Source organism: Betta splendens, chromosome 13, assembly GCF_900634795.4.
Source record: "Betta splendens chromosome 13, fBetSpl5.4, whole genome shotgun sequence".
Lineage (NCBI taxonomy): Eukaryota > Metazoa > Chordata > Actinopteri > Anabantiformes > Osphronemidae > Betta > Betta splendens.
This window is the reverse complement of record NC_040893.2, coordinates 8,353,165-8,374,945: the sequence shown is the minus strand read 5'-3', so window position 1 is coordinate 8,374,945 and position 21,781 is coordinate 8,353,165. Positions and strand designations below refer to the sequence as shown.

General features: G+C 45.5%; 1 protein-coding gene across 4 annotated transcripts in view; it reads left to right on the top strand.

Annotated features, from left to right (window-relative positions):
• The window catches only part of LOC114867476 (cell adhesion molecule DSCAML1), a 76,159-nt gene that overhangs the window by 15,108 nt on the left and 39,270 nt on the right, over positions 1–21,781 (top strand). For 3 of the 4 annotated variants that reach the window (XR_008696587.1, XM_055514323.1, XM_029170143.3), the window contains exon 3: positions 4,507–4,653. Coding sequence is in view for 2 of the 4 variants with exons in the window: in XM_055514323.1 (XP_055370298.1) it covers positions 4,507–4,653 (147 nt within the window). In the remaining 2 variants the exon portion in view is untranslated. Of the gene's footprint in view, positions 1–4,506; positions 4,654–19,099; positions 19,354–21,781 lie in introns of those variants that run through there. The other variant, XM_055514324.1, reaches the window with a different exon arrangement.

Genomic DNA, 21,781 nt, shown 5'->3' with positions numbered 1-21,781 from the left:
TTCCCTCCCAGATAATTACAACAATTAATCAATTAAATGCTGAGGCAACCACAACGCCGCAGCTCCACAACCGGGGCTCACGCGCACGTGTGTGCACCTCATTACCTCCCGAGTCCGACATAACCCTTACAAATGCTCATTTCCACGCTCGCACACATGCACGGCCGCGCAGTTGCCATGGGCGACAAAGGGTGTGGCACGCCCTGCCTCAGGTGGTGCAGGAGAATGATGGCAGCTGACAGCACACAGTGTGACACCACCAAAAATCAGCCCCACCCCCTCTTGCCTCTTCACAATCCACCTTGCTCGCCCTCTCTCTCTCTCTCCCTTCCCCTCACAGCTCTCTCTATCCCTCCCCCTCCTTCTCACCCACTCCACTGCATGCTGATTGTGGCCCAATAATAGTGCTAGCACCTGTCTCGATAGCTCTACATTTATGAAAATCACTATGTGTGCTGCTTGTTTTGTTGTGTATCTTTTTGTTTGGCACTCTCATTATGTCTGGTTTACCTTGGTTATTTTTGCACACAATAAAAATGTTTCATAGACAAGTTTGATTGAGGTTTGAGAGAAAAATTGGGATTTTAGGGATGCTACAGGAATAAGATGTCCGGTGCCTCAGCTGCACTATTAGTCGGATATTTTTTCTCTACTGGTTCAGACTGAGCACCTCCTAAGGCCTGAAGTTCCCTGCTCCTACAGTGAACAGACCACTTGTCTGTCATTGACAATGATTCTGCTTTGAGCAGAAGCCCAACAAAGGGAAAATGCAGGAATTAACTTTAGAGTATGTAAAAAGCCTGAGCTTCAGACAAAGCGAGCACTGAATCAACCCTTTCTCCTAAAACTAAACTGCAACTAAACACTTTTTTTGGTGAGTCTCATCATGACGCCCTCATTTCCATTTATATTTAGTCAGTTTTTAGTATGTTAATTTGAAATGTAATTCAGTGGAAATTAAGGTCACAGTGTGTTTGTGAGTAGTTTAGTTGTACAGACGTTTTATTTTTGTGTCCTTTGTTGCCACAATCCATTTGTAATTTTTTTTTTAGGTCTTCTGGTGTTCATCTCATAGTCATATCATAGAACGTTGCCCAAAATATTACTGCATAAATCTGTAAGTGTAAGAACTGAATATAGATAGTATACTGTAGTATATAGTAGGAAGACAGTAGATTTTATTCTTAAAATGTCTTCCTAGTTCAATATTATATATATTATGCTTCAGCCCAATTAATATTACTGTAATATAGTGAGAATAGTTATAAATGATACTTTCAGTTTTTTTAGTGTAGTTTAGGGTAACTGTCTCGCTTCTATCAGCTCCTGTTTTGGTATCATATCAGTCCTTAGTCCTTGTTGCAGAAGCACGAGGAATGCAGTCGGTTAGAGAGAACCTGTCAGTCGTTGAAGAAAAAAGGCAGAGAAAATCAATTTGTCATTGACAGAAAGATTCAGCATTAAGGCATTTTTGTGAATTGGACCCTGACCTGAAAGTAAAGGTTCTTATATGTAACACATTTGTCAGTTTGCATGTGTAGCCCCAAGAAAAGTGCCTTTTTCTTTTACACAGATCATTTTCTCTTTCGATAACTTGTCCCAGTGACACGTGTGACACACCTTTTGCATGTTCAGCCCGTCATCGCGTGTCGTGTCCGGGAGGCAGAGTTACATGTTTTGTGTAGCCAACACCTCCCTAAACAAACTTAATGAAATGAGATGAGCGCACCTGTTTGATGAGCTCACCTCGTCTCCCTTTTGTCCCAACCAAAACGCAAAATGCTTCGCCAAGGCCTGGGCCAAGGCAGCAGGTGTTTAGATCCCTTTCCTCCATCTGCCTCCCTCATCCCTTTTTCTGGCTGGTATTAATTTACTAATACAGTAAGTATACGGTCCCTCAACCCAATACACGTTTCTGAATCTGTTTACCCAGTAATGAAACCTGCATCCACTGATGTCTTCTGTGTTTCATTATTTTCCACCACCGCTATCTTTTTCCCACTCTGTGTTTCTGCTGCTTGCTTTATGAATAAGTAAATGCAGTATTTGGTTTCCCTGTCGTTAATTATTGAAGCGACAGTGATACAGGACTTGCCTCCCAGTGCGCCCAGTGCACCAGACCCATGTTTTAGCTCGTTCCTAGGCAACCAGTCTGCATATAGTCAGGCATCAGTAACATCCTAATGATTCTGCTGCGCATGCGATGAGGGGGAGTGCAATTTACACACAAATCAGTTGGGCTACTATTTGCATCCTGTCACAAGGCTTGAAAGAATCCCATATCTTCGAAGGGGAATGTGTGCTAAATGACAATGCCGTCACACCAGCTGCTACTTAGTAGAGGTGGTAACATAGTTGGGTACGAGAACACGTTTCCATCCTGGATTTATTTTAGTGACAACAGAGAGGAGGAGTGAACCACACTTCTTTAAAGGTTAAGTAGAGTTGGAACTCTGGGGTCACAGCGAGAGAAACCTGAGCCTGAGGTGACTACATTTCAGCCTCTGCTGAATTGACATGTCATCATTTCACCAAACATTTACAAGCTGTCAAGTTGGTTTTAAACACTCTGTGAGAGGCTCAGTGGGCACTGGGGACGTTCCCTGGTATTGACAGGAGGCCGAAGGGTCAATCAGAGAGTAAATAAATGATTGAAAGAATTGGCTCGGCCACAACAGCTGAGGCTACTCAGTCGATCCTCGCTATTGATCTGTAGGTAGACGGCATCAATGAGGTGTAGGTGCTGGTTAAATTGAAGAATTCAAATGAAGGCTTGATTGAAATTATTTATCATCGATTTGTTTACAAATGAGGCTCCAGCCCACATTAGCGAACTGACGTAAGGAGCAGTGATATGTTATTCAAAGCATATCTCAACTTACTGTTGAGTAAGTATCACAGTACTGCACGGTACTGTGATACTGACACAAATTAAATAAATTCAACTCACTGTACATTAGCCCATCCAACAGCCTGATGTACTGTAATATCAACTACTTCACAAGCATAAAAGAGGACAAGTTTGATTCAGATTGGAAAAAAGTAGCACAATGATAAAAATGGGCAAAACCATGAAGCCCAGAACCCGGAAGGTAAAAGACTCTCCACCATTTGGACAAGGACATTGGCTTTGGTTTCACTGGGTTCCAGTGACAGTGGCGGCTGGCATAAAGCGTTATTAATGACCAAGGAAACAGGCCTTCAGGCTAGGCGTTAATTATATCACTGGAGAGCTGGGGGAGAAAGTGAACATGAAGGAGGGTGGGGCCAGTGTGTGTGTGTGTGCGTGTGTGTTTTACATTGTTACAAGTCATTACTGTCCTCATTTCTAAGGGACTGGTTGCTGGTTGAGAGGTAATCGTCATGCACGGAAAGCCCCTCTGTAAATGAGGAATTTTTTTTAAGACTTTTGAAAGCGGTGAATATAGATCCAGTATATATCTTACTAGTTAACTAACCTCAAGCCTATGTTCTTTACCTAACATTTCTGAGCACATTGAGTGAACCTGCTTCATCACATTCATGCTGTGCACTGTTGCACTCAAGGTTATGGTGATCACAAATGTATATTTTGTGACAAAAGACATGATGAAACTAATGAAAAGGGTTAAAAAATCATTAAATGTGTTAAGACACTTAACGTAGACCTGTCTTTACACCTCCACCTTAACACCATAATAGCTGAATGTAACCGTTCTTTAATTAAGTGTATGTCTTGGTTTAGGATTTCACATTTCCCACTAATCCAAAAGTGACAGAGTTAACTGGAGAGATAATTTAGTTAGCTACAGACTACTGTTTTCATCATTAAGCCCATCTTAATCACCAGCATCCTTTCTGTACACTGGCACAGATTCACAGTCTAGTGCTCTGCATGCCATGTGCGGAGGGTGTGGGGGGGTGTAGTCTTTGATGCCTGGCGCCTGCATACGACAGTTCCATCGGCCATGAGCAAGTGTCCACTCCGGGCCCGTCTCATAGCATCTGCGACGTGGTTCCTTAAAAGGCCAAGAGCCGCTCGCTGCGCATCCCCTTCAAAGCAGCTCCAAGTCAGCTCCTCTTACAGTCACGGTGCGGCTTCAAATGTGGGGCTGAGGTGAGAGACGCTCACTTAGTGCGAACAGAACAGCAGCTGGTCCTGCCAAGGCCCAAACAGGCCACATGTGCCTAAACTCTCATTAGTCAGTTTACAGTAAGAGAAAATTGTTCCTCCTATATCAGTCTGAGACTTTTCTTTATAATGAAACAATATGGTCGTTTAATTAAATTAATTTAATCAATTGTCACTTACTGCTTTTTATTAATAAGACCAATTAAATGTCTATGTGTCTTACAGTGTTGTTGGGTCAAAGAAGTCTAATTCTTTGTAATATTACAGACATTCTTTACACATTCTTGCACTAAATTACGACTTAAAATCCAGGTTAAGGTGTCTAAAATTCTTCCTTCTGATGTGCTGAAACCCTTATGGCCCCACTGACTTCAGCTCTTGTGTCCACACACCAGTGTTCAGGGAGCCCTACACAGTCCGCGTGGCCGATCAGCGCTCCATGCGAGGAAATGTCGCCGTGTTCAAGTGCCTCATCCCCTCAGCCGTCCAGGAGTACGTCAGTGTGGTGTCCTGGGAGAAAGACACGGTCTCCATCATCCCAGGTAAGAAACTGAAGCAGTTAGAGGTAGAAGGTGAAGACAGACTCATGTCTACATTGTCCTTCGTCTACATTATTGTCCTTTTGAAAATCTGAAACGTAGTCACAGCAAACTCTGCTTGTTGACCGTTAGTCCTGTTTGGCTAAGAGCGTGCTCGCTGTGTTTGATCAGTTGGTGGGTAATAATGAAAGCAAATGATCTAATGTCATACCAGTATGTCAGTGGACTCAGCGACATTGTCCTTTGTTATTTCACACTGGAAAAAGTCCTTAAATGCAAATGACGAAATTCGATTTTAATGAAGATTTCCTCCTGGTTTGCTGTGCAGTGTCTGTAAAGGTTGACAGTATTTAGGGGACGCGTTATCGGCGTTAATGGCAGAATGTCTCAGTCGCTCAAAAGCAAGTCGGATGGAGTGCCCTTTTCCCTGCACGTCCCCGGCTCCTCGCTCGCTCACTCGCTGACATCACCGTGGCCGTGTTACAGGGATAAATTAGGCATTAGTGTACGTGTGTGACAGAGAGGAGGAAGGACATTGTGTGTGTGTGTGTGTGTGTGTGTGTGTGTGTGTGTGTGTGTGTGTGTGTGTGTGTGTGTGTGTGTGTGTGTGTGTGTGTGTGTGTGTGTGTGTGTGTGTGTGTGTGTGTGTGTGTGTGTGTGTGTGTGTGTGTGTGTGTGTGTGTGTGTGTGTGGGCTGCTGGGATCTAATTTGGTGAGTGATGGATCTGTTTAGCCGCTCATCACAGTCATTCAAAGGAGAGCAGCCACACCTCTAGGGCTCTGCGCTGCCTAGAGCGCTTCCCTGCGCTACCCCTGATCTTCTATTTAAAACATTCAATGCTTAGGTGGGGAATAATATTAGCTCGTCGCCGAGGCTCCTACACCGCCTCTGTACGTTTGTGTGTGTGCGCCGTGTTTGTGCAGCGCAGTGTTAACATTTGCTCCGCAGAGCAACGGCAAATTGCTGGGTGTCAGACGAGACTGTTTAGGTCAGATGATATGCATTGCTCCCTCTGCCCCTTATCTCGTCCTCTGATACACGGCACCCCTTTCATCTCCCTCAGCAGCCTGTGCGAGCGCGCTGCGAAGGTGTCCGTGCATTTGTGCGCCTCTTTGTGCGGCTCCGTCCTTCACACGGGAGCACTCATTGATCCAGCACAGCTGTAGTGCGCGAGTGTGTGACCTGAGGGGGGTTCCCAGTCTGGATCAATAAAGCTTGCTGTTGGATTCCCCTCTCTCTTGTCACAGATCCCTCGGTGTGAGAGTGGCGAGACCGGGCCGGTTGGTTTCGCTGATAGCTCTGTGTGAGTGAGTGTGTGTTTCTGAAAGCCACTTTATTGTGGTTGTGTGGTAAGAGCTCTGTGGGAGTGTGTTATTGATCAGCTGATAGACATGCTCATATGAACAAGCAGGAGTCTATGCATGTGCACACACACACACAGAGTCACACACAAACACAAAGTCACACTATTTGCCCAACAAACATGGTGTAAAATACTATATTTGTAAGATATCACACATTTCACCGAAAAATAGGATACTTGTGTTGTTCAATTGATAATCATTAACCCACAACTCAAGACGTGAAGGTGTCACTTCAGTGTCTGGCTATTTATTGCCTCCTGTTGTATTCTATCGATCAAATGGTTAATTTATTAATCAAGAATGTAACTGTTAAATGACATAATCATGGGAATCATTTAATTGGAACTAATATGTTTTTTATGTCTTTCTGTCCTCCTGCAGTGCTAATGAATAGGTCTTAGTAGTAACACAGTGCTCCTCTTCTTCTTTCCTTCCATCTTTGGCTTAAAGCCTGCTCTCATCTCTCCCTGGTACAGACTGGTGGCCTGTGTCAGCACTGGAGATGCTAAAACACACACACACACACACACACACACACACACACACACACACACACACACACACACACACACACACACACACACACACACACACACACACACACACTGTCTGCGTGCGGTCCTCACATCCTACGACACTCCACCAGACACCTTATCCATCTATCAGCTCCTGGTGGCATGTACAGCTTTCTCTCTTTCAATAGCACTTGAGATGCTCTAGTGGTTTGCCATTTATTAGGGACAGTGTGGGCCAGGATGACACATGTCACACAGACGACTGTGTTGGTCAATAAAGCAGAGTTTGAATGGGCTTTGATGAAGAGGCAGGAGAGTGTTTGGTGACAGCTGGGCACACTGCGAGATGACCCAGGCTGGGTGTCGTGTCACTATCTGACAGCCAAATCTGTTTGCACTGAGGCCTGTTCATGGAGCAACACAGACAGACACACAGACAGACAGACAGAGGAGGGCTTCGTGTGCCGACTGGCTCTCCTGGTTTTTAGCCGTCTGTCATACCTCCCCTTCTCCTGCTATCTCTCTATCTAGCCATGTCTCATCCTCTAATTGATGGTTTGCTGGTGTTGCTGTCAGATTCAAAATTAGCATTTGTTTGCTTGTCAGTTAGGAAACTGTCTGCTGACGGATGTGTATAAAGAAACTTCATCGTGTGTGTGTGTGTGTGTGTGTGTCTGTGTGTGTGTGCGTGTGTACTTGTCACTTTATTAGTATCCATCTCCTCCTCCAGTTGGAGCTTAAAACAGTGTGAGTTTTATCTGGTCACCATGGTAACGGGTGCGAACCGGCGGGCGGAATGAGGAAGGTGTGAGGATGCATCGCTGCTTGATTTTTATTAGTGCATCACCGCAGCTCGGCGGCGGCACTCGCACAAGCGCCAGTACACGCATGCACGCACACAAACAGACAGAGGACGAGGCCGCATGTTTGCACTTCTGTGACAGGTGGGGGAGATGTACCGTACATGTCACGACTGGGGCAATCTTTGGTCTCAAAATTAGCAGATAACAAAAATATGTCACCACCCTTGCTGTGAAGTGTTACCATAGAGCATCAACATTCATCTTTTAATCCTCAAGAACTAATGAATGGTGAATTATGTCCCTTTACCACAATATTTTTAGACCTTTGCATGTATACCTTGCAGAAGTTTCATGTAGCTAGATGGGAACACAAAGAGATGATATTGAGAGTTAAAAAGGAAACTGTGACGTGTGTGTTTTTGCATCCATTGATTGGGGCTGTTTAATCCCCCTTCTCTTTCACACACACACTGCCTCTCTCTCTCTGTGAAGTGTAGCGTCACCACAGCTGCTGCAGCTTCTGTCCCAGTCTCCATTTTGTGGCCGCTCTGCACAGGCCCCCGTGCTCTCGCTAGCCCTCTGCCCGGCAACTCTTCTCCCAACTTCATCCCCGTCACGCACCTTCCGTTTTCCGAGGCACTTATTAGCAGATGGCGTGGAGTGACGGAGCACCGTCCTTCCCCTCGCGCTCCATCAATCCTGGAAGTGAACAACAAGAAAATCAAAAATGGCAGGACAAGCACAAAACGAAAGTCAAAGTGGCACAAAAGCATGACATGCTGAATTATGCAGCTCGGAAAGTGGGCATAGGATGGACAAATATTGCAAAGAGGTGTATGGAGGACATTTAAGAGAATGGGCAGATAGACAAAGAGAGGTATGTGTGTGTGTATATGTATGTGTGTGTGTGTGTGTGTGTGTGTGTGTGTGTGTGTGTGTGAGCTTCTTGCTGTCCCTTTCACCCCAGGGAGGAAAAGGGCCGCTGTGTCCTGCCATTAAAGATGCATCTGACAAGTGCTTAATGCCCCCCTCCCCCCACTCCTCTCCCCAATCCTCTCTGCTCCATCTCGTTTTCTCCGTTAGATTTTTTTTATTCGCCCCTGTTAGCGTCTAACCATTAACCATTACGCGCATTGTGCGCATCAGTGTGTGTTTGCCTTCAGTTTGCTAGCAGTTTGTACCAAGTGTGAGGATGGGGGGGAAAGGGCAGGGGGGGTGGCTGTGCGGGGGAAATGGGTGGTGTTTACTTATTGATGTGTGTTTATGGGCTGTGGTGTGTGTGTGCGCGCGCGCATGAACCCTGCAGTGATGCGTGTTAGGTTGGGTTATTTATTCAGCACTCGTGTTTGGATGTTTTACAGAGAGAACAGGTGCAGAGCGACTCTGTGCTCGCTCTGTTTGAATGGACCGCGGGTGTGTGTGTGTGTGTGCGCGCGCGCGCGTGTGTGTGTGTGTGTGTGTGTTAGGCAGACCGAGGGAGTGCGAGTATAACACAGGGGCATTCACTGCTGTCCAGACACTGATAGGCAGTGTGGATCTATGTGGATGACATGATTTGCGATTTGAGAGGAAATGATGTACGTTCCAGGATTCACTGGGACATAAATGTCCAGGTTATTTGTACATTATAAAAAAAGGACATGGGTGGATGCATGAATGGACGGATAGATGGATGGATGGATGCACGGGAACATGGACGCACCGTGTAGAGATTGAAATGTCGGCGGAGATAGAGGGAGATTGAAGGAGGGAGGGAGGTAGGAAGTGAGAGAGGGCTGTGCACGAGGAGAATTTCAATGGCACTCCAATCATGCAGGCAGTCTCGTTAGCCCAGGGAACATTTGCATAGCGCTTCGGCGAATTCATTTGGCCTCACTCAGAGAAGATGGCTGCCTCTCCTCGCCGCTGCTAGTTATTCATTAAGCACATACAGCTAAGGTGTGCACGGATGCTGTTCTCTCTGTATCAGACCTGTTGGTTGGCATGATTTGTGTGTATGTTTCCGACTAATTGGATACCTGCCTTATCCTATCCTCCTACGCATACAGTAGTACAGTATATGCAGTATATGTATAATAGTCAGTGCATGTCTGCATGCAGTATTCACCATCATTCGTGGAAATGACGTCAATGAGCATTACTCACCACAATTTCTGCTGTACCTAAACTTTGTGCCTCACTTTTTCTCCTCCTCATCTTCTCCCACTAGCCCAAAAGCTAATTAGGGCAGATTTGCTTAACGGGGGATGTTTAGACGATCAGATGTAAACTGTCGACCCATGACTTTTCTCAAACACGCCACTTGTAGGTTGTTGTAAGATTGTATGTGTCATGGGGGGGAAGGAGAGAAGGGCGGCATCAGCGAGAGAATACAGTGAGTAAGTGAAGATGGCACACATAATGAAGGATACAGTGGGTGTGTTATTCTAATTATCCCACTGACACCACCTCACAACCTAATGTTGTTTGACAGTGCACAACAACTCTGTGTGTGTTTGTGTTTTTTTTTTTAAAGTCCACCAAATCATGAATCCTGGGACAGAGTGTTTCATTCATGAGTATCATGAGCAAACGGTGATCACAATATATTGAAGAAAGAGATAAAATGGGAGTGTTTGTGTGCACATATGTGCTTATTGACATGCATAGGTTTGTGCTTTAGTAGCATAGTGGAGGCAGGGCAATATGAGAGATCTCCTGTTCCAACACATCCCCTCTGGAGCTCACTTAATGACCCGTGACCTGAAGATGTACATGCTGGGAGAGGAGGGGAGAGAGGAGGGAAGCAGCCACGTGAAGAACCAGGGTGAAATTGATGAAAACTGCAGCAAATAAAGCAGAAAGAGGAATGCAAATGTGCCCGACGCACACACTGAGATATGCACTCACCTGACCACAGTCATATCCATCAGCTGCCACTGCCCCTCCTATTACGTCTCTTTGTCCATCTTTGCTGCTTTCAGGCACTTTTCCCTATTCACTTCTTTCATTGGCTCATAGATCACAGCTAATCAAAGACAGGAAGACGACAGCCAACAGAGCTCTGACACGAAGCCCACAATGGACACTGGCGGAGGCGACGAGATAAAGAGAGAGAGTCTCATGTGGAAAGACAGTGAGCAATAGCTACTGTAGAAGGCCAGAAAGCAGGAGGAGCCTCTTCCCAAAAACAGTTATATACTGTCGTTGTTAATTTTTCATATTTATCTGATTATCTGGTGTTTTCTTTTTCTACTTCATGCTCTTTCTCTCCCACCTCACCTAACCTCTGTCACATCTGTTAATTAAAAGCATGTATCTGCCTGCGTGTGTGTGTGGGGGGAGACGGGGCTATCACTGACCTCCCCTGTGAGCAATGGTATCTCTTTATTAATAGCTAATCAATGGACTCTCTGGGATGCGTAGGGGTCCCTAAGGACTCCTGCAACACATATGTCAACACACACACACACACACACACACACACACACACACACACACACACACACACACACACACACACACACACACACACACACACACACACACACAGGAGTGAATATTAGTTTGCAATTTTAATTCTTAAAGTTGGATTCACAAAGCAGCGACCTGACGTCAGCAGACATTTGTCCCTGTTTAGTTACTCTGTCTCTGTCTCTCTCTCTCTCCGTCTCTCACTTCCACCTTCGCCTCCCAGGGTTCTCTCGCTGCTCGACTTGACATTTATTCCTCTCAAGTGGTTATCAGCCCCACCTGACCGCCTCTTGTTTTGCATCATTATTTCTCTTCTTCTTTTATTCCATTCTCACTTTCTTACCTTAGCTCTCGGTGTTTTGAAAGTGCAGTCCATTTTTTTTTTGTTCACATGCCCAGTCGTTGTTTTACAATGCCCAGGGCAAAGCAAGTCTCTTTGTTTCCCCCACTCTGTCTCACTGGAGACATTGTTTGGAAACAGCAGTGAGTTTCAAACGTGTCTTGGGAGGAACCCTCCGTGTTTTTTCCTTTTTTACCTTTCTGCTCTACTTTGCTCAGCACTCACTGAGCTCCAGTAATGGCTCACTCCTCCACAACCCCCCTGCAAGCCGTGCTCCGCCACAGTGCCAGCATTCATCGTAATCAAGGAACATGTTGTCCAGTGCAGCTGTGTGACTCATTGCTGTGTTTCTACTAATTTTTAGAGAGAGGTCTATGGCACAGAATGCATTTAATCAGCCTTAAATGGAAACAGACAATAGTTGCGCTGAATTTAGCTACGACCGGTTGTCTGGTGACGACAAGACTTCAGGGCTCAAAGCCAGGAAACAACCCAGCACACAATCCTTATGAAACCACAACTTTCACACGCGTGGACAGTAAACAAATGTACATGAAGTGAAAGTTATATTTCAATACGAATTATACAAATATGTTGTATGAGAAAAGGACTAGTGTTGTTTCTTTCTCACCATCCACACGAGCCACCTCCTTCCAGGTCAGCATCTATAAATCAGTGCTTTATTTAATCTAAAACATACACTGCATCAACACATTAACAGTTTAGAGTAGTTGCATAGCAGTAGCATAGGATCATTGTTTTAATAGATTCTACTGTTTAGACAGAGTCTGTCCTGCTGTTTCTTCTGATCTCAGTCTGACTGGTTGCATATTTTTAAACTTCACATCGGACTCTATTGCTGAAGGCAAATAAACATGACTTTATAAAGAACATTTTTAGTTTTTAGGCTAATCTGAGCACCCGGTATTTTTTATTATTTGATTATTACCATGTTCAGCTATCCCTGATTATACAAACTTGTTTCATACTCTAGCCACACTCTCGCTCTACAAAATATAAACCTAAATGTTTTTTTACTTGGCCAGTGTTCAAACCTACTGAGTGCACTTTGACCACGATTCCGTGTGTGTGTGTGTGTGTGTGTGTGTGTGTGTGTGTGTGTGTGTGTGTGTGTGTGTGTGTGTGTGTGTGTGTGTGTGTGTGTGTGTGTGTGTGTGTGTGTGTGTGTGTGTGTGTGTGTGTGTGTGTGTGTGTTATAGACTCATGGAGATGAAAATCTGTCTGACTAAGGCTCCTACAAAACAAAGAAAAGAGGGGAGGTGGGGGTGGGGCAGTAAAGAGAAAAGAAAATGAAATTTGAATCTCATATACATTTCAGTTGAAATCCATTCTAGCCTTGGTGCATTCTCTCTGGAGTGGGCCACACACACACCAGCACCATCTCACAATCATACACTCACATGGGCAAAGCTCTTTGTGTACAAGCACAGATTGACAGCTGAGTGCTCACACTACAGCTCATTCATCCACGTTGACTGCACGTCTGCAGCCAAGTTGAGCCACAATGTCTGTCAGATAGTCTGTTCGTAAATAAAATGTAAAAGCTTCAGCTACATGGACACTTACTTAGAATCACACAGATGTTCCTACACCCTTTGGCCCATCTGCTAAATCCTCTTGGACACAAGAGACATATCTGGACAGTGGCTGTGACCTTTTCCCTTTTAAATGCTGTTGGACATCAAAAGAAGGTGACATGGAAATACAAGTCACTGTGCTGCAATACTGTAATTTAGGCCTATAGACACAAAAAGAAAGGGAAACCTGTCATGTGCTCACAGTGTCAAGAAAATAGACACAATTTTTACAACCTGTGTCCCTTTTTAAGCTTCCTCACTCACCAGCAGCGCTCATCTCCAGATTTGCCGTGCGTGCGTGCATGTGCGTGCGTGTGCCTTCTCCTCTGCATAAACAGTGTGCCCTTCTCTTGCAGGCTGACAAGTGAACGCCTTGTTTATTTCTGTTGAGGGAAAAACAGACGGGTATTTATTCCGTCGCTCCCCTACCTCCAATTCTTCCTCTCGCTGCCATCCCGTCGTCTTTTTTTTTTCTCCTGACATCTTCAGTCACAGGCGATGCTAAAGCAGATCACCGAGCAGTAATGAGCTAATATTTCATCCAGGACAGAGGATAAATGACCTTTAGAGGATTTTTATTTCTGCAGTAACACTTCTGTACAGTACTAATGTGGTAATTGATGTAGAATAGGAAAAACACGTGTGTCTTACCAATATGGGTGAATTTATTGATGCGGGTTGTTTTACCAATGTTTGGACAACATCTTTAAACGGCTTTGACCTCTTGTTCTACCTGCTTGTCTCTCAGTGATCTTGTTTGGCCTTACTGAGCTTTTGTCACCTGATACCTGGGAGTCAACAGCATCGTAACTCACAATGTGCTATATTTTATTTGCATCCTTTGAGATAAAAGCAGGATTAAATTTCTAACTATGTGTAGAAATATGATAGCCTGCTATTATTGAGCTTTGGCTTGAATATCAGTGGATTGCAGTCCACGAAACAGCATGCCTTCATGAGAACTAATTATATTAGTTAAGCGTTACCTTCAGGATATGTGCCTGTTGTCTACATTGTGTAAATGTGTGTGTGTGTGTGTGTGTGTGGGGGGGGGTACATAGATTTCATTTAACAATTTAAAACATTTGCTACTTTTAAACATACTCCAATATGCTTTGTAAACAAAAACACCCATCGCTGTTGCTCTGGACGCTGACGTTCCAGTGTTGCGTTAGTATCTGTTACTATGGAAACAACATAAACGATGACAGAATTTTTAGTTGCCGCTGCCTCAAGCCGAAAATGCCTCCTCATACAAAGCATTTAATAAAGCGTTTTTTTTTTACTTTTTTTTGTTCATTCGAATTGCTAATTGTGTCTTGCTTTTAAAACCTGAATTTACAAAGTTGAGGATATTCACCGCCTCTGTCTGCTTTGCTGCGCATCTCTGGACAACTGAATGAGTGACTTCAGTGATTCCTATACCAATAAGCCAAATAAGCACCCCCCCCCCCCCCTCACTCACTCAGTCATCATGTGCACCCCTTATCCATAATGGTGGTGGGGGAGCTGGAGCCTGTGCCAGCTGTCATTTGGGACAGAAAATACAGTAATAATGTTGCATTTATTGCACGGCTTTAGACCTGTAATAAGTAGGTACACAAACATGTCACTTATGCTTGTGTGAAAAGAGAATTAAACATTGTACAGGATGCATCATGTGGTACATGTTTTATTAGTTACTGTACATAGGCAAAGGAAAAAAACTGAAAAATAGAATAATATCTTCTCAAAGAACCAGCTCTGAGCTTTTAGATCCGTCTATTTGAGATCTCATAAGAGTCTCTGGGACCTCATTTGCATCTGGAAGCCTCTGTTTCCATTTTTGATCATCCTTCACCAAAAGGAAGTGACCTAATTTTTCAATTACGGCGACTCATTGGCTGCTGCGGTCATAGTTTCACGAGTGAAAGTCACCTTTCTCGTGCGCACACCGCACATGAACTGTGAGGAGCTGAGTGGCAGGTGGAGGGGCGGGGAATATTGGCATCAGTGAATAACCAGCGGACACAACTCTATGTTTTCCTCACCAGAAGTCAACAGTGCGTAGCCACGCTCCACTAATAGGGAGAGTGGCTCTGCATATACGCAATGTGTTGCTGTGCAGGAGAGAACTGCCGCTGTCGGTGTGTGTGTGGATGAGTTGGTACATTTATGTATGCACATGCACGGTCATGTGTCTGCGTGCCAATGTGTTTTTGTGTCCACGCATGCTTGCCTATCCAGCGTGCAGAGGTAACATTAGGGTTTGCTGACAGATAGAAAATGAGAATGAGATTGATCGAGGGAGAAATAGAGAAATGGGGAGAAGAAGGGCGAGATGGAGTGATGAGACAAAGAGCGGTTGCTGAGCGGGGAGTGATGGAGAGAGCGGAAGACAGAGGCGTCGTCGTCTCTAGAGAGATGCACATGGGGACCAAAGACACATTCTGCCACCATAAGCATGTTTAAATTTTGAACAGGCACTTAGGAGGGACAGCACAGAAATGCATATTTCTCAAAGAGGTTTGGAGCAGGCACTTGTGGGTAAATGCAGTGATTTTTTTTTTGTGCTTATGAAAGAGAACGATGTGTTTAAAGGAGAAAGGAACCCAAAAGAGTTGAAGTGGAGGAAGGGAGGAAAACGAGGGATGCGGTCTTTCTTAATGGAGGTGTTTTTGCTTCACTAATTTTAGGGCCCATTTAACAGTGTGCGCCTCTCTCCTCTCCCACTGTCTCTCCCTCGCTCCTGCGTCCTTCCACCTCGCCTTCTCCACTCGTTCCCTACATCTCCAGTTAATTTAATGAAGGCCTGCCCGATTGCTTTTAGCATTAATATTCCAATACCAAGTGATGTAAATAATGAATGTAACCTCCCTCTATTCTCTCCCTCGCTCTCTTACTCCCTGGATGATGTTGAGCCCCATCTGTCGTCTCTGCGGTGGCACAGAGCACTCCCCAAGGATGAGAGGGAAAAGTGGGATAAGAGGGCAGAAAGAGAAAGGGAGGGAGAGGCAGAGCGAGGGAGGGAGGGAGGCAGAGGAAGATGAAGGGTGACTGTAGGTGTGTCTAGAAGGATGACATGAGCCGGTCGTCTGTTCGGTGTCAGCGCTGAGATTTTGCGGTTGTGGGTTTGTTTCTGTCTGAATGGCTAGTTTAGCACATTTGCACATTTCTGATTCAGAATCACAATAAACTATTACAGTGTGCCCAGATGAATTCAAAGGCGACCTCTCCTGTCCAGGTCACGTCAATGAGACACAATCGACAGAACTGCATGTTTAGGATTCATTTTTAAACCTGGAACACATATTTTACATCACCTATTATGCTATTATGATTTTTTATATCTATCTTCAGTAACTTGTCAACACAAACACAGATTGACTTTTATTCCTTAGCGAGATGGACAGCCAACTCTTCCTTGCAATGCAGTGCACTGATTTAAAACCAGGCCCGGGTGGAGGGTGACTAGAAGAAGAAAGAGGAGTTGAAGAGCTGGTGTCTGGTTTAGACTGCAGGCCTCTTGCAAACTAGTAATGAGTGGAGCTAATTAATTTAGACTCTGCCAACAGATGGCTAAAGCCACATGGCAGCCGCTAAGGGAGGTACTCCTCTTTCCTCTCACTTTCTTTCTTTTTCCCTTCCACTATCTCTGCCCGTCTCTCCAGCAGCTCTCGTGTGTGTGTGTGTGCGTGCGTGCGTGCGTGTATGTATGTGTGTGCGTGCGCGCAGTTCGAAGTTGTCAACGACGGCCAGCGTGTTTGATCGATCTTCAGCGGGCAAAGGCCTCTGGGGTGGACATGGAAACTCTCAGGCTATTAAACAATTATCCACTCTCAAGGTGGTCACCTCAACCTTCAGCACAGGGAGCGGCGATGGAGGGACTCGGTTCCTGCAGGTAGAGGTGACCGGATGAAGGGCTGAGGAAAGGCCGATGAAGGAGCGGTGCAGCAGGGTTGTGGCACTACAGTGATGCCTCCGTTTGTCTACAGCTTTATAGTCGTGGGAGCACCACTCTAGCATCATATTGTGACCCTGTCCTCTCCATACACACACACATACACATTAACCACTTAAACCTCCTCCACTTACAATGCCACCGCACACAGAGAAGCCACACTACAACCACTCTGGTGTTTCTGCAACCGAAGCCATTTCTGAGGAGGTTCCTTGAGTACTTGAGTGGGAAAGCACATTAAAGTTTAACTGGAGGAGGGGAGAAGGCATGAAATAGGGGGGACACCAGAGAACCAGCACACACGCTATTCTCTGGTTCTTGGTTCCTTCTTCCTGGTTAAATGGAAAGGTGATGGGATGCAGGGGACAGGAGGAGCAGCCACGCTATTAGAGAGGAGGTGATCAAAGACTTGAAACAAATTACCTTGATGGAGGTTTTCATTTCACTACAAATTTCATAGTAATAGCTTGGCAACCTACTGTACAGAGAGTAGTACAAAAGAAGCGGTCTTTCTATATATTGGTGGATATTCCTTTTCCTGCCAAAGCGCGAATGCTAGAAGGTGTGGAAACAAAACCAGATAAAAATGGAGAGCGTGCAAACGGAAAAAAGGGGAAGAGAGTCGTGGACAGATGGGGGAGCTGGCAACTACATGGCACACTTTCCATGGGAGTATGTGTGATACACAATAGTGGTAATTATCGTAGCCATTGAGTGCACAGAGAGCTTGGCAGTATAGGGTATGACGGGGGAGACGGAGAGAGGGGAGCCGGCAGTCAAACAGTGATATAATCATAGTCCTTTGTGTGAGCGGGAGCAGAGGGCAGCTCAGTGTCAGCTGTTATTGAGTGCTTATCCCCTGACGGCCTCCCCTATGCACAAACACACGCGCACAATGTGTAGCCACGTCGATAGCATTATGCTATTTATACATTTGCGCTCAGCCACTTTCGCAGGCCGCTTCCCTCCAAGTTCGTTAGTCGCAGCTCATTATTGGAAGCAGACTTTAGGCTCAACCGGACTCGCTGTGAAGGGCTGTGGCTGTGACAGGCGACAATTTGATCCACTAGCATCAAGCCTGATCACTATGGTTACTGGTGGTAACGTTACAGTCGTCCCAACCACAGCGCATGAAACCTTTGTTTATTCATCAGCTATTCTTCTGTCACCTGCTCTGTAGCCTCTGAAATTACTGTGTGTGTGTGTGTGTGTGTGTGTGTGTGTGTGTGTGTGTGTGTGTGTGTGTGTGTGTGTGTGTGTGTGTGTGTGTGTGTGTGTGTGTGTGTGTGTGTGTGTGCGCGTGTGTGTGCGCGTGTGTGTGCGCGTGTGTGTGCGCGTGTGTGTGCGCGTGTGTGTGTGTGCGCGCGTGCGCTATTGATTGCATTTTGAGGACAATGCACAGTTGCATTGTAAGGAAATATTAGCTGTAGTTAGCAATAATTACTGATCACGTGTTGAGTGAGAAAAAAAATGATGATAATAATAATAGTTCACGAGGTGTGTGTGTGTGTGTGTGCGCGTGTGTGTGTGAGGTAGCTTCTCTTATTGTCTAGAGTGTGGAGCATTTAAAAGTCACGTGCTAATTGCAGCCTTGTGATTTTCAAACAGCGTTCTGTTAAAATGCGGTATTGATTCAGAAAGCCATTAATTGTGTGGATTGTAGCTTCAAGTGCGTTTGTGTGGCAGCCAGTCCACTCGTCTCTGACGAGTGGACTGGGATCACTGGTAGCACAGTGATCCCAGTAACTTGCACCCAGTTCCTCTGTCTTTCTCAGCTTGTCAGACAGGCTGTGTGCGATAAGTGTGTTTGTTACAGTAGGTGCAAATAGATTATTTTCACTTTGCACAGACATACTTGTGTCCCTCATGCTTAGGCTCAGTCAGGGCCAATTCACCCCGACTCTTTCATTTGCTGTGGTATGCCAACTAGTCAACAAACGTACTCATTTTTGGGAATGAATGGAAAAAAAATGTCAAATTCGTCCTCTAAAGCCTTGGGTTTATCATTTTCACAAGAAGCCAAATAGATTGGACCGTAAACCCCATATAATAATGGAAACATTACTTCATGAAGAAATCTTGCGTGACCTTTTCTTTTTCATTTGCTATCTGGACAGATGGGAGAGTGCATGACATGAGACGAGGGATTGACTTGTGCCTGCAATATTAAAGTTAGTGTGGGGTTAAGCGCACAATGTACTGGCGCATGCAAGTCTGTTTAGGACTTATAAATAATTCTCTGGCCTGGACTTGATCCTTTAACCCAGAGAAAGTCCCACAGCTGACCAGAAAAAACACGCAGGAAACATCTTAGACTTGACCTTCAGCTGTAGACTCACACACAGAACACGCTCCAGTCTCTTTCACACAGCATCGCCTCTTTCAGCCTGTTGACCCTCTCTCTCTCTCTCTCTCTTTAAGCTCTGCAGGGATCAGCTCAGCTTCTACACATCCTCGATGATAAATAAATGTTTCGCTTTGTCTCCTCATCAATAATGCAGACGTAGTTTAAGTGCTGCTGTGGGGACTTGGATTCTTTGTCTTTCCCCTCAGTTTTCTTCACCTTTATCCTGCTCTCTGATGGAGGGGAAGAGACAGACATGGGAAACACAGAAAGGCACTCAAAATCATCTCCAGTTGTTCAGACTACCTGTGGCTTCATGAGAGCGGAGAACCTGTGCAACAGGAGGTAAAAACAGGGACAGATTTTTTTTAAATATCTTATAACAATTATTTGTTACTGTATATCGTTCTTACTGCTAATGTCTAAGATGTGGCTGATGGATGCCCTTATTTACAGTATTGTGCAACCACAGACAGGTTTTAAGATCAATGGTCTTAATTACATAGCAAAGTCATCCAGGTTGACGGACATCAGTCATTTTACTCGCGTGCCATACTTTTATTGTAGACGTCTCCATTTTACTGCAGTACTACAGGACTGTACAGTACGACGCCGTGCGTGAGTGTGGAGCTGGCAAATGGAAGCTGACAGTACAAAACGCCTAGAAGTGTGTGTCAGCATTTGGTGAATAAAGCCGCCGTGTCTTGTGTGTCATTGTGGTTGTGAGTTCGCGGCCGCGGAGCCGCCGTGTATCCGATGTGATGTGCGGCGTATGCTGTGTGTCACGGCGACACAGCTGCTCCTCCACGGAGCCTTTGGGCACCCGTGTGTGTGTGTGTGTGTGTGTGTGTGTGTGTGTGTGTGTGTGTGTGTGTGTGTGTAGGGGGCAGGCTGCCTTGTATCACTGTCACTCACAGAGACAGACACTGATGTTGTTCCACACTGACACTTATCTGACTCCACTGTCCTTAACTCGTACCCTGCTCCAGGCAGATGTATGCGTTCTCGTGTGTCGTACAGTCACATCGCATGAAACAGTGGCACCCAAACTCTGGCCTGAAGCCCACTCCTCTCCCTCACAATCATTTTTCACTCCCTCACTTTTCTCCTTCCCTCGTTTCTAAAGCACTTCCGCTGTCTGGACACCTCATAAGCATTTATAAGTTTTATTTATTCCTTATATTAAACTTTCTTTGTTTTAACCTAAATTAGCTGAAATGTTGTCTACATGGGTTTTATATAAGGAAGGTGAGGTTTATTTTGAAAGGTGACTTTGGCCTAAGCTGAGGGCCAGAAATCTGCTCCTCCCATTTGTTGTTGTTATGAACCAGGCGCCTGATGTTTACCTGGAGTGAGCAGTTCTGTAAAGACATCTTCCTATTTTCTGTTCTAGGCCTGTAACAAAAATACAGTCTCTGATGTTGTTGTAAGCTCTGAATTCAAGAGGTTACACACACACACACTCAGCAGTCATGTTCTGCCAGTGCTCCTTGTAATCCCTCAGACAAATTACGTCTCCTCCTCTTTCTTCTTTGCTCCTTTCTCCTTCCCCACCTCCCTCGCTCCACTCCCTCCTTTCTGCAGCAATTGGATAAAGATGGCTTTCCCTTTTCTTCTGTGCTCTTCCCTGCTTTGGCTAAAGAGGGATTTGCCTGGGGAGATTACCACAATCACGGACACACATCCACGCACACTCACACTCAGACTGTAGCACGGAGACACTGCATTTGAGGAAAAACATCTTCACTAACAAACAGACCCCCCCCCCCCTCCACACACACACACACACACACACACACACACACACACACACACACACACACACACACACACACACACACACACACACACACACACACACACACACACTACAGTGACAAGCTCCATAGCCAGAGGTCACCAACCTCTCCTGCCTTTGCTTTTTCTTCTCTTCCCACACACTCTGCCTCTGCGGCTTTTCAACTCTTTTGCACTACTTTCTCACTCGTTCTCCTCATCGTCGGTTCTCTTTGCAGTTCTTTTTTTTTTCTTTTTCTTTCCCATCACTCACTCTTCCCTCGTGTCATCATCGTGCCTCGGCGCCCTCGTTCAGGTGGAAGACGTTCTTCCAGATCTTGCGCGCTGACACCCTGCCACCACAGTGCGAGCGGCTGAACTCGTGCGTGTTTGTGCGTCTAAACCTATGCAGTGGAGGAGGTTCCCTCAGGAAGGCTGTAACACATAACTCAGCCATTTTGCACAGTGTAGTGTGCATAAACATAAACTATTACAATGCGCTGTGAGAGGAAATATGCATCCAGGGACTCATTTGCGTGTGTACTGTATTTGTGTGTGTTTTTTGAAGTAGGGGAGGCTGGTGGTGTGACTGAATAATTGAAGGGTGGAGGGAGCAGATGGTCTTTAACCCTGAACTCGAGACAAGACAACGATCAATATTTAAGCAGAGAAGGAATGATCCACTACACACACACATGCTGACAGCCGTGCGCCGAGGCCGGCTGCAGCGCTGTCAATGACGTGATGTATGGCGTGTGTTTTTCTGCATACCGAGGGAATTCATATTGTATGTGGAGCGCGGTGGCAGGAGTTTAGCGTAAAGATTGGTATGTTTGGGTGGTATCGGAGCGTTTCAAGTCATCTCCCCTACTCCCGACTTCCGGCGTCGCTTTCGTGTAGCAGTGGCCAGCCTGCAGGAACACATGAGAGATGTGTTCAAAGCAAATATGTCATGATAATGTGAATATGCGAGGAAAGGGGGGGGGGGCACATCATG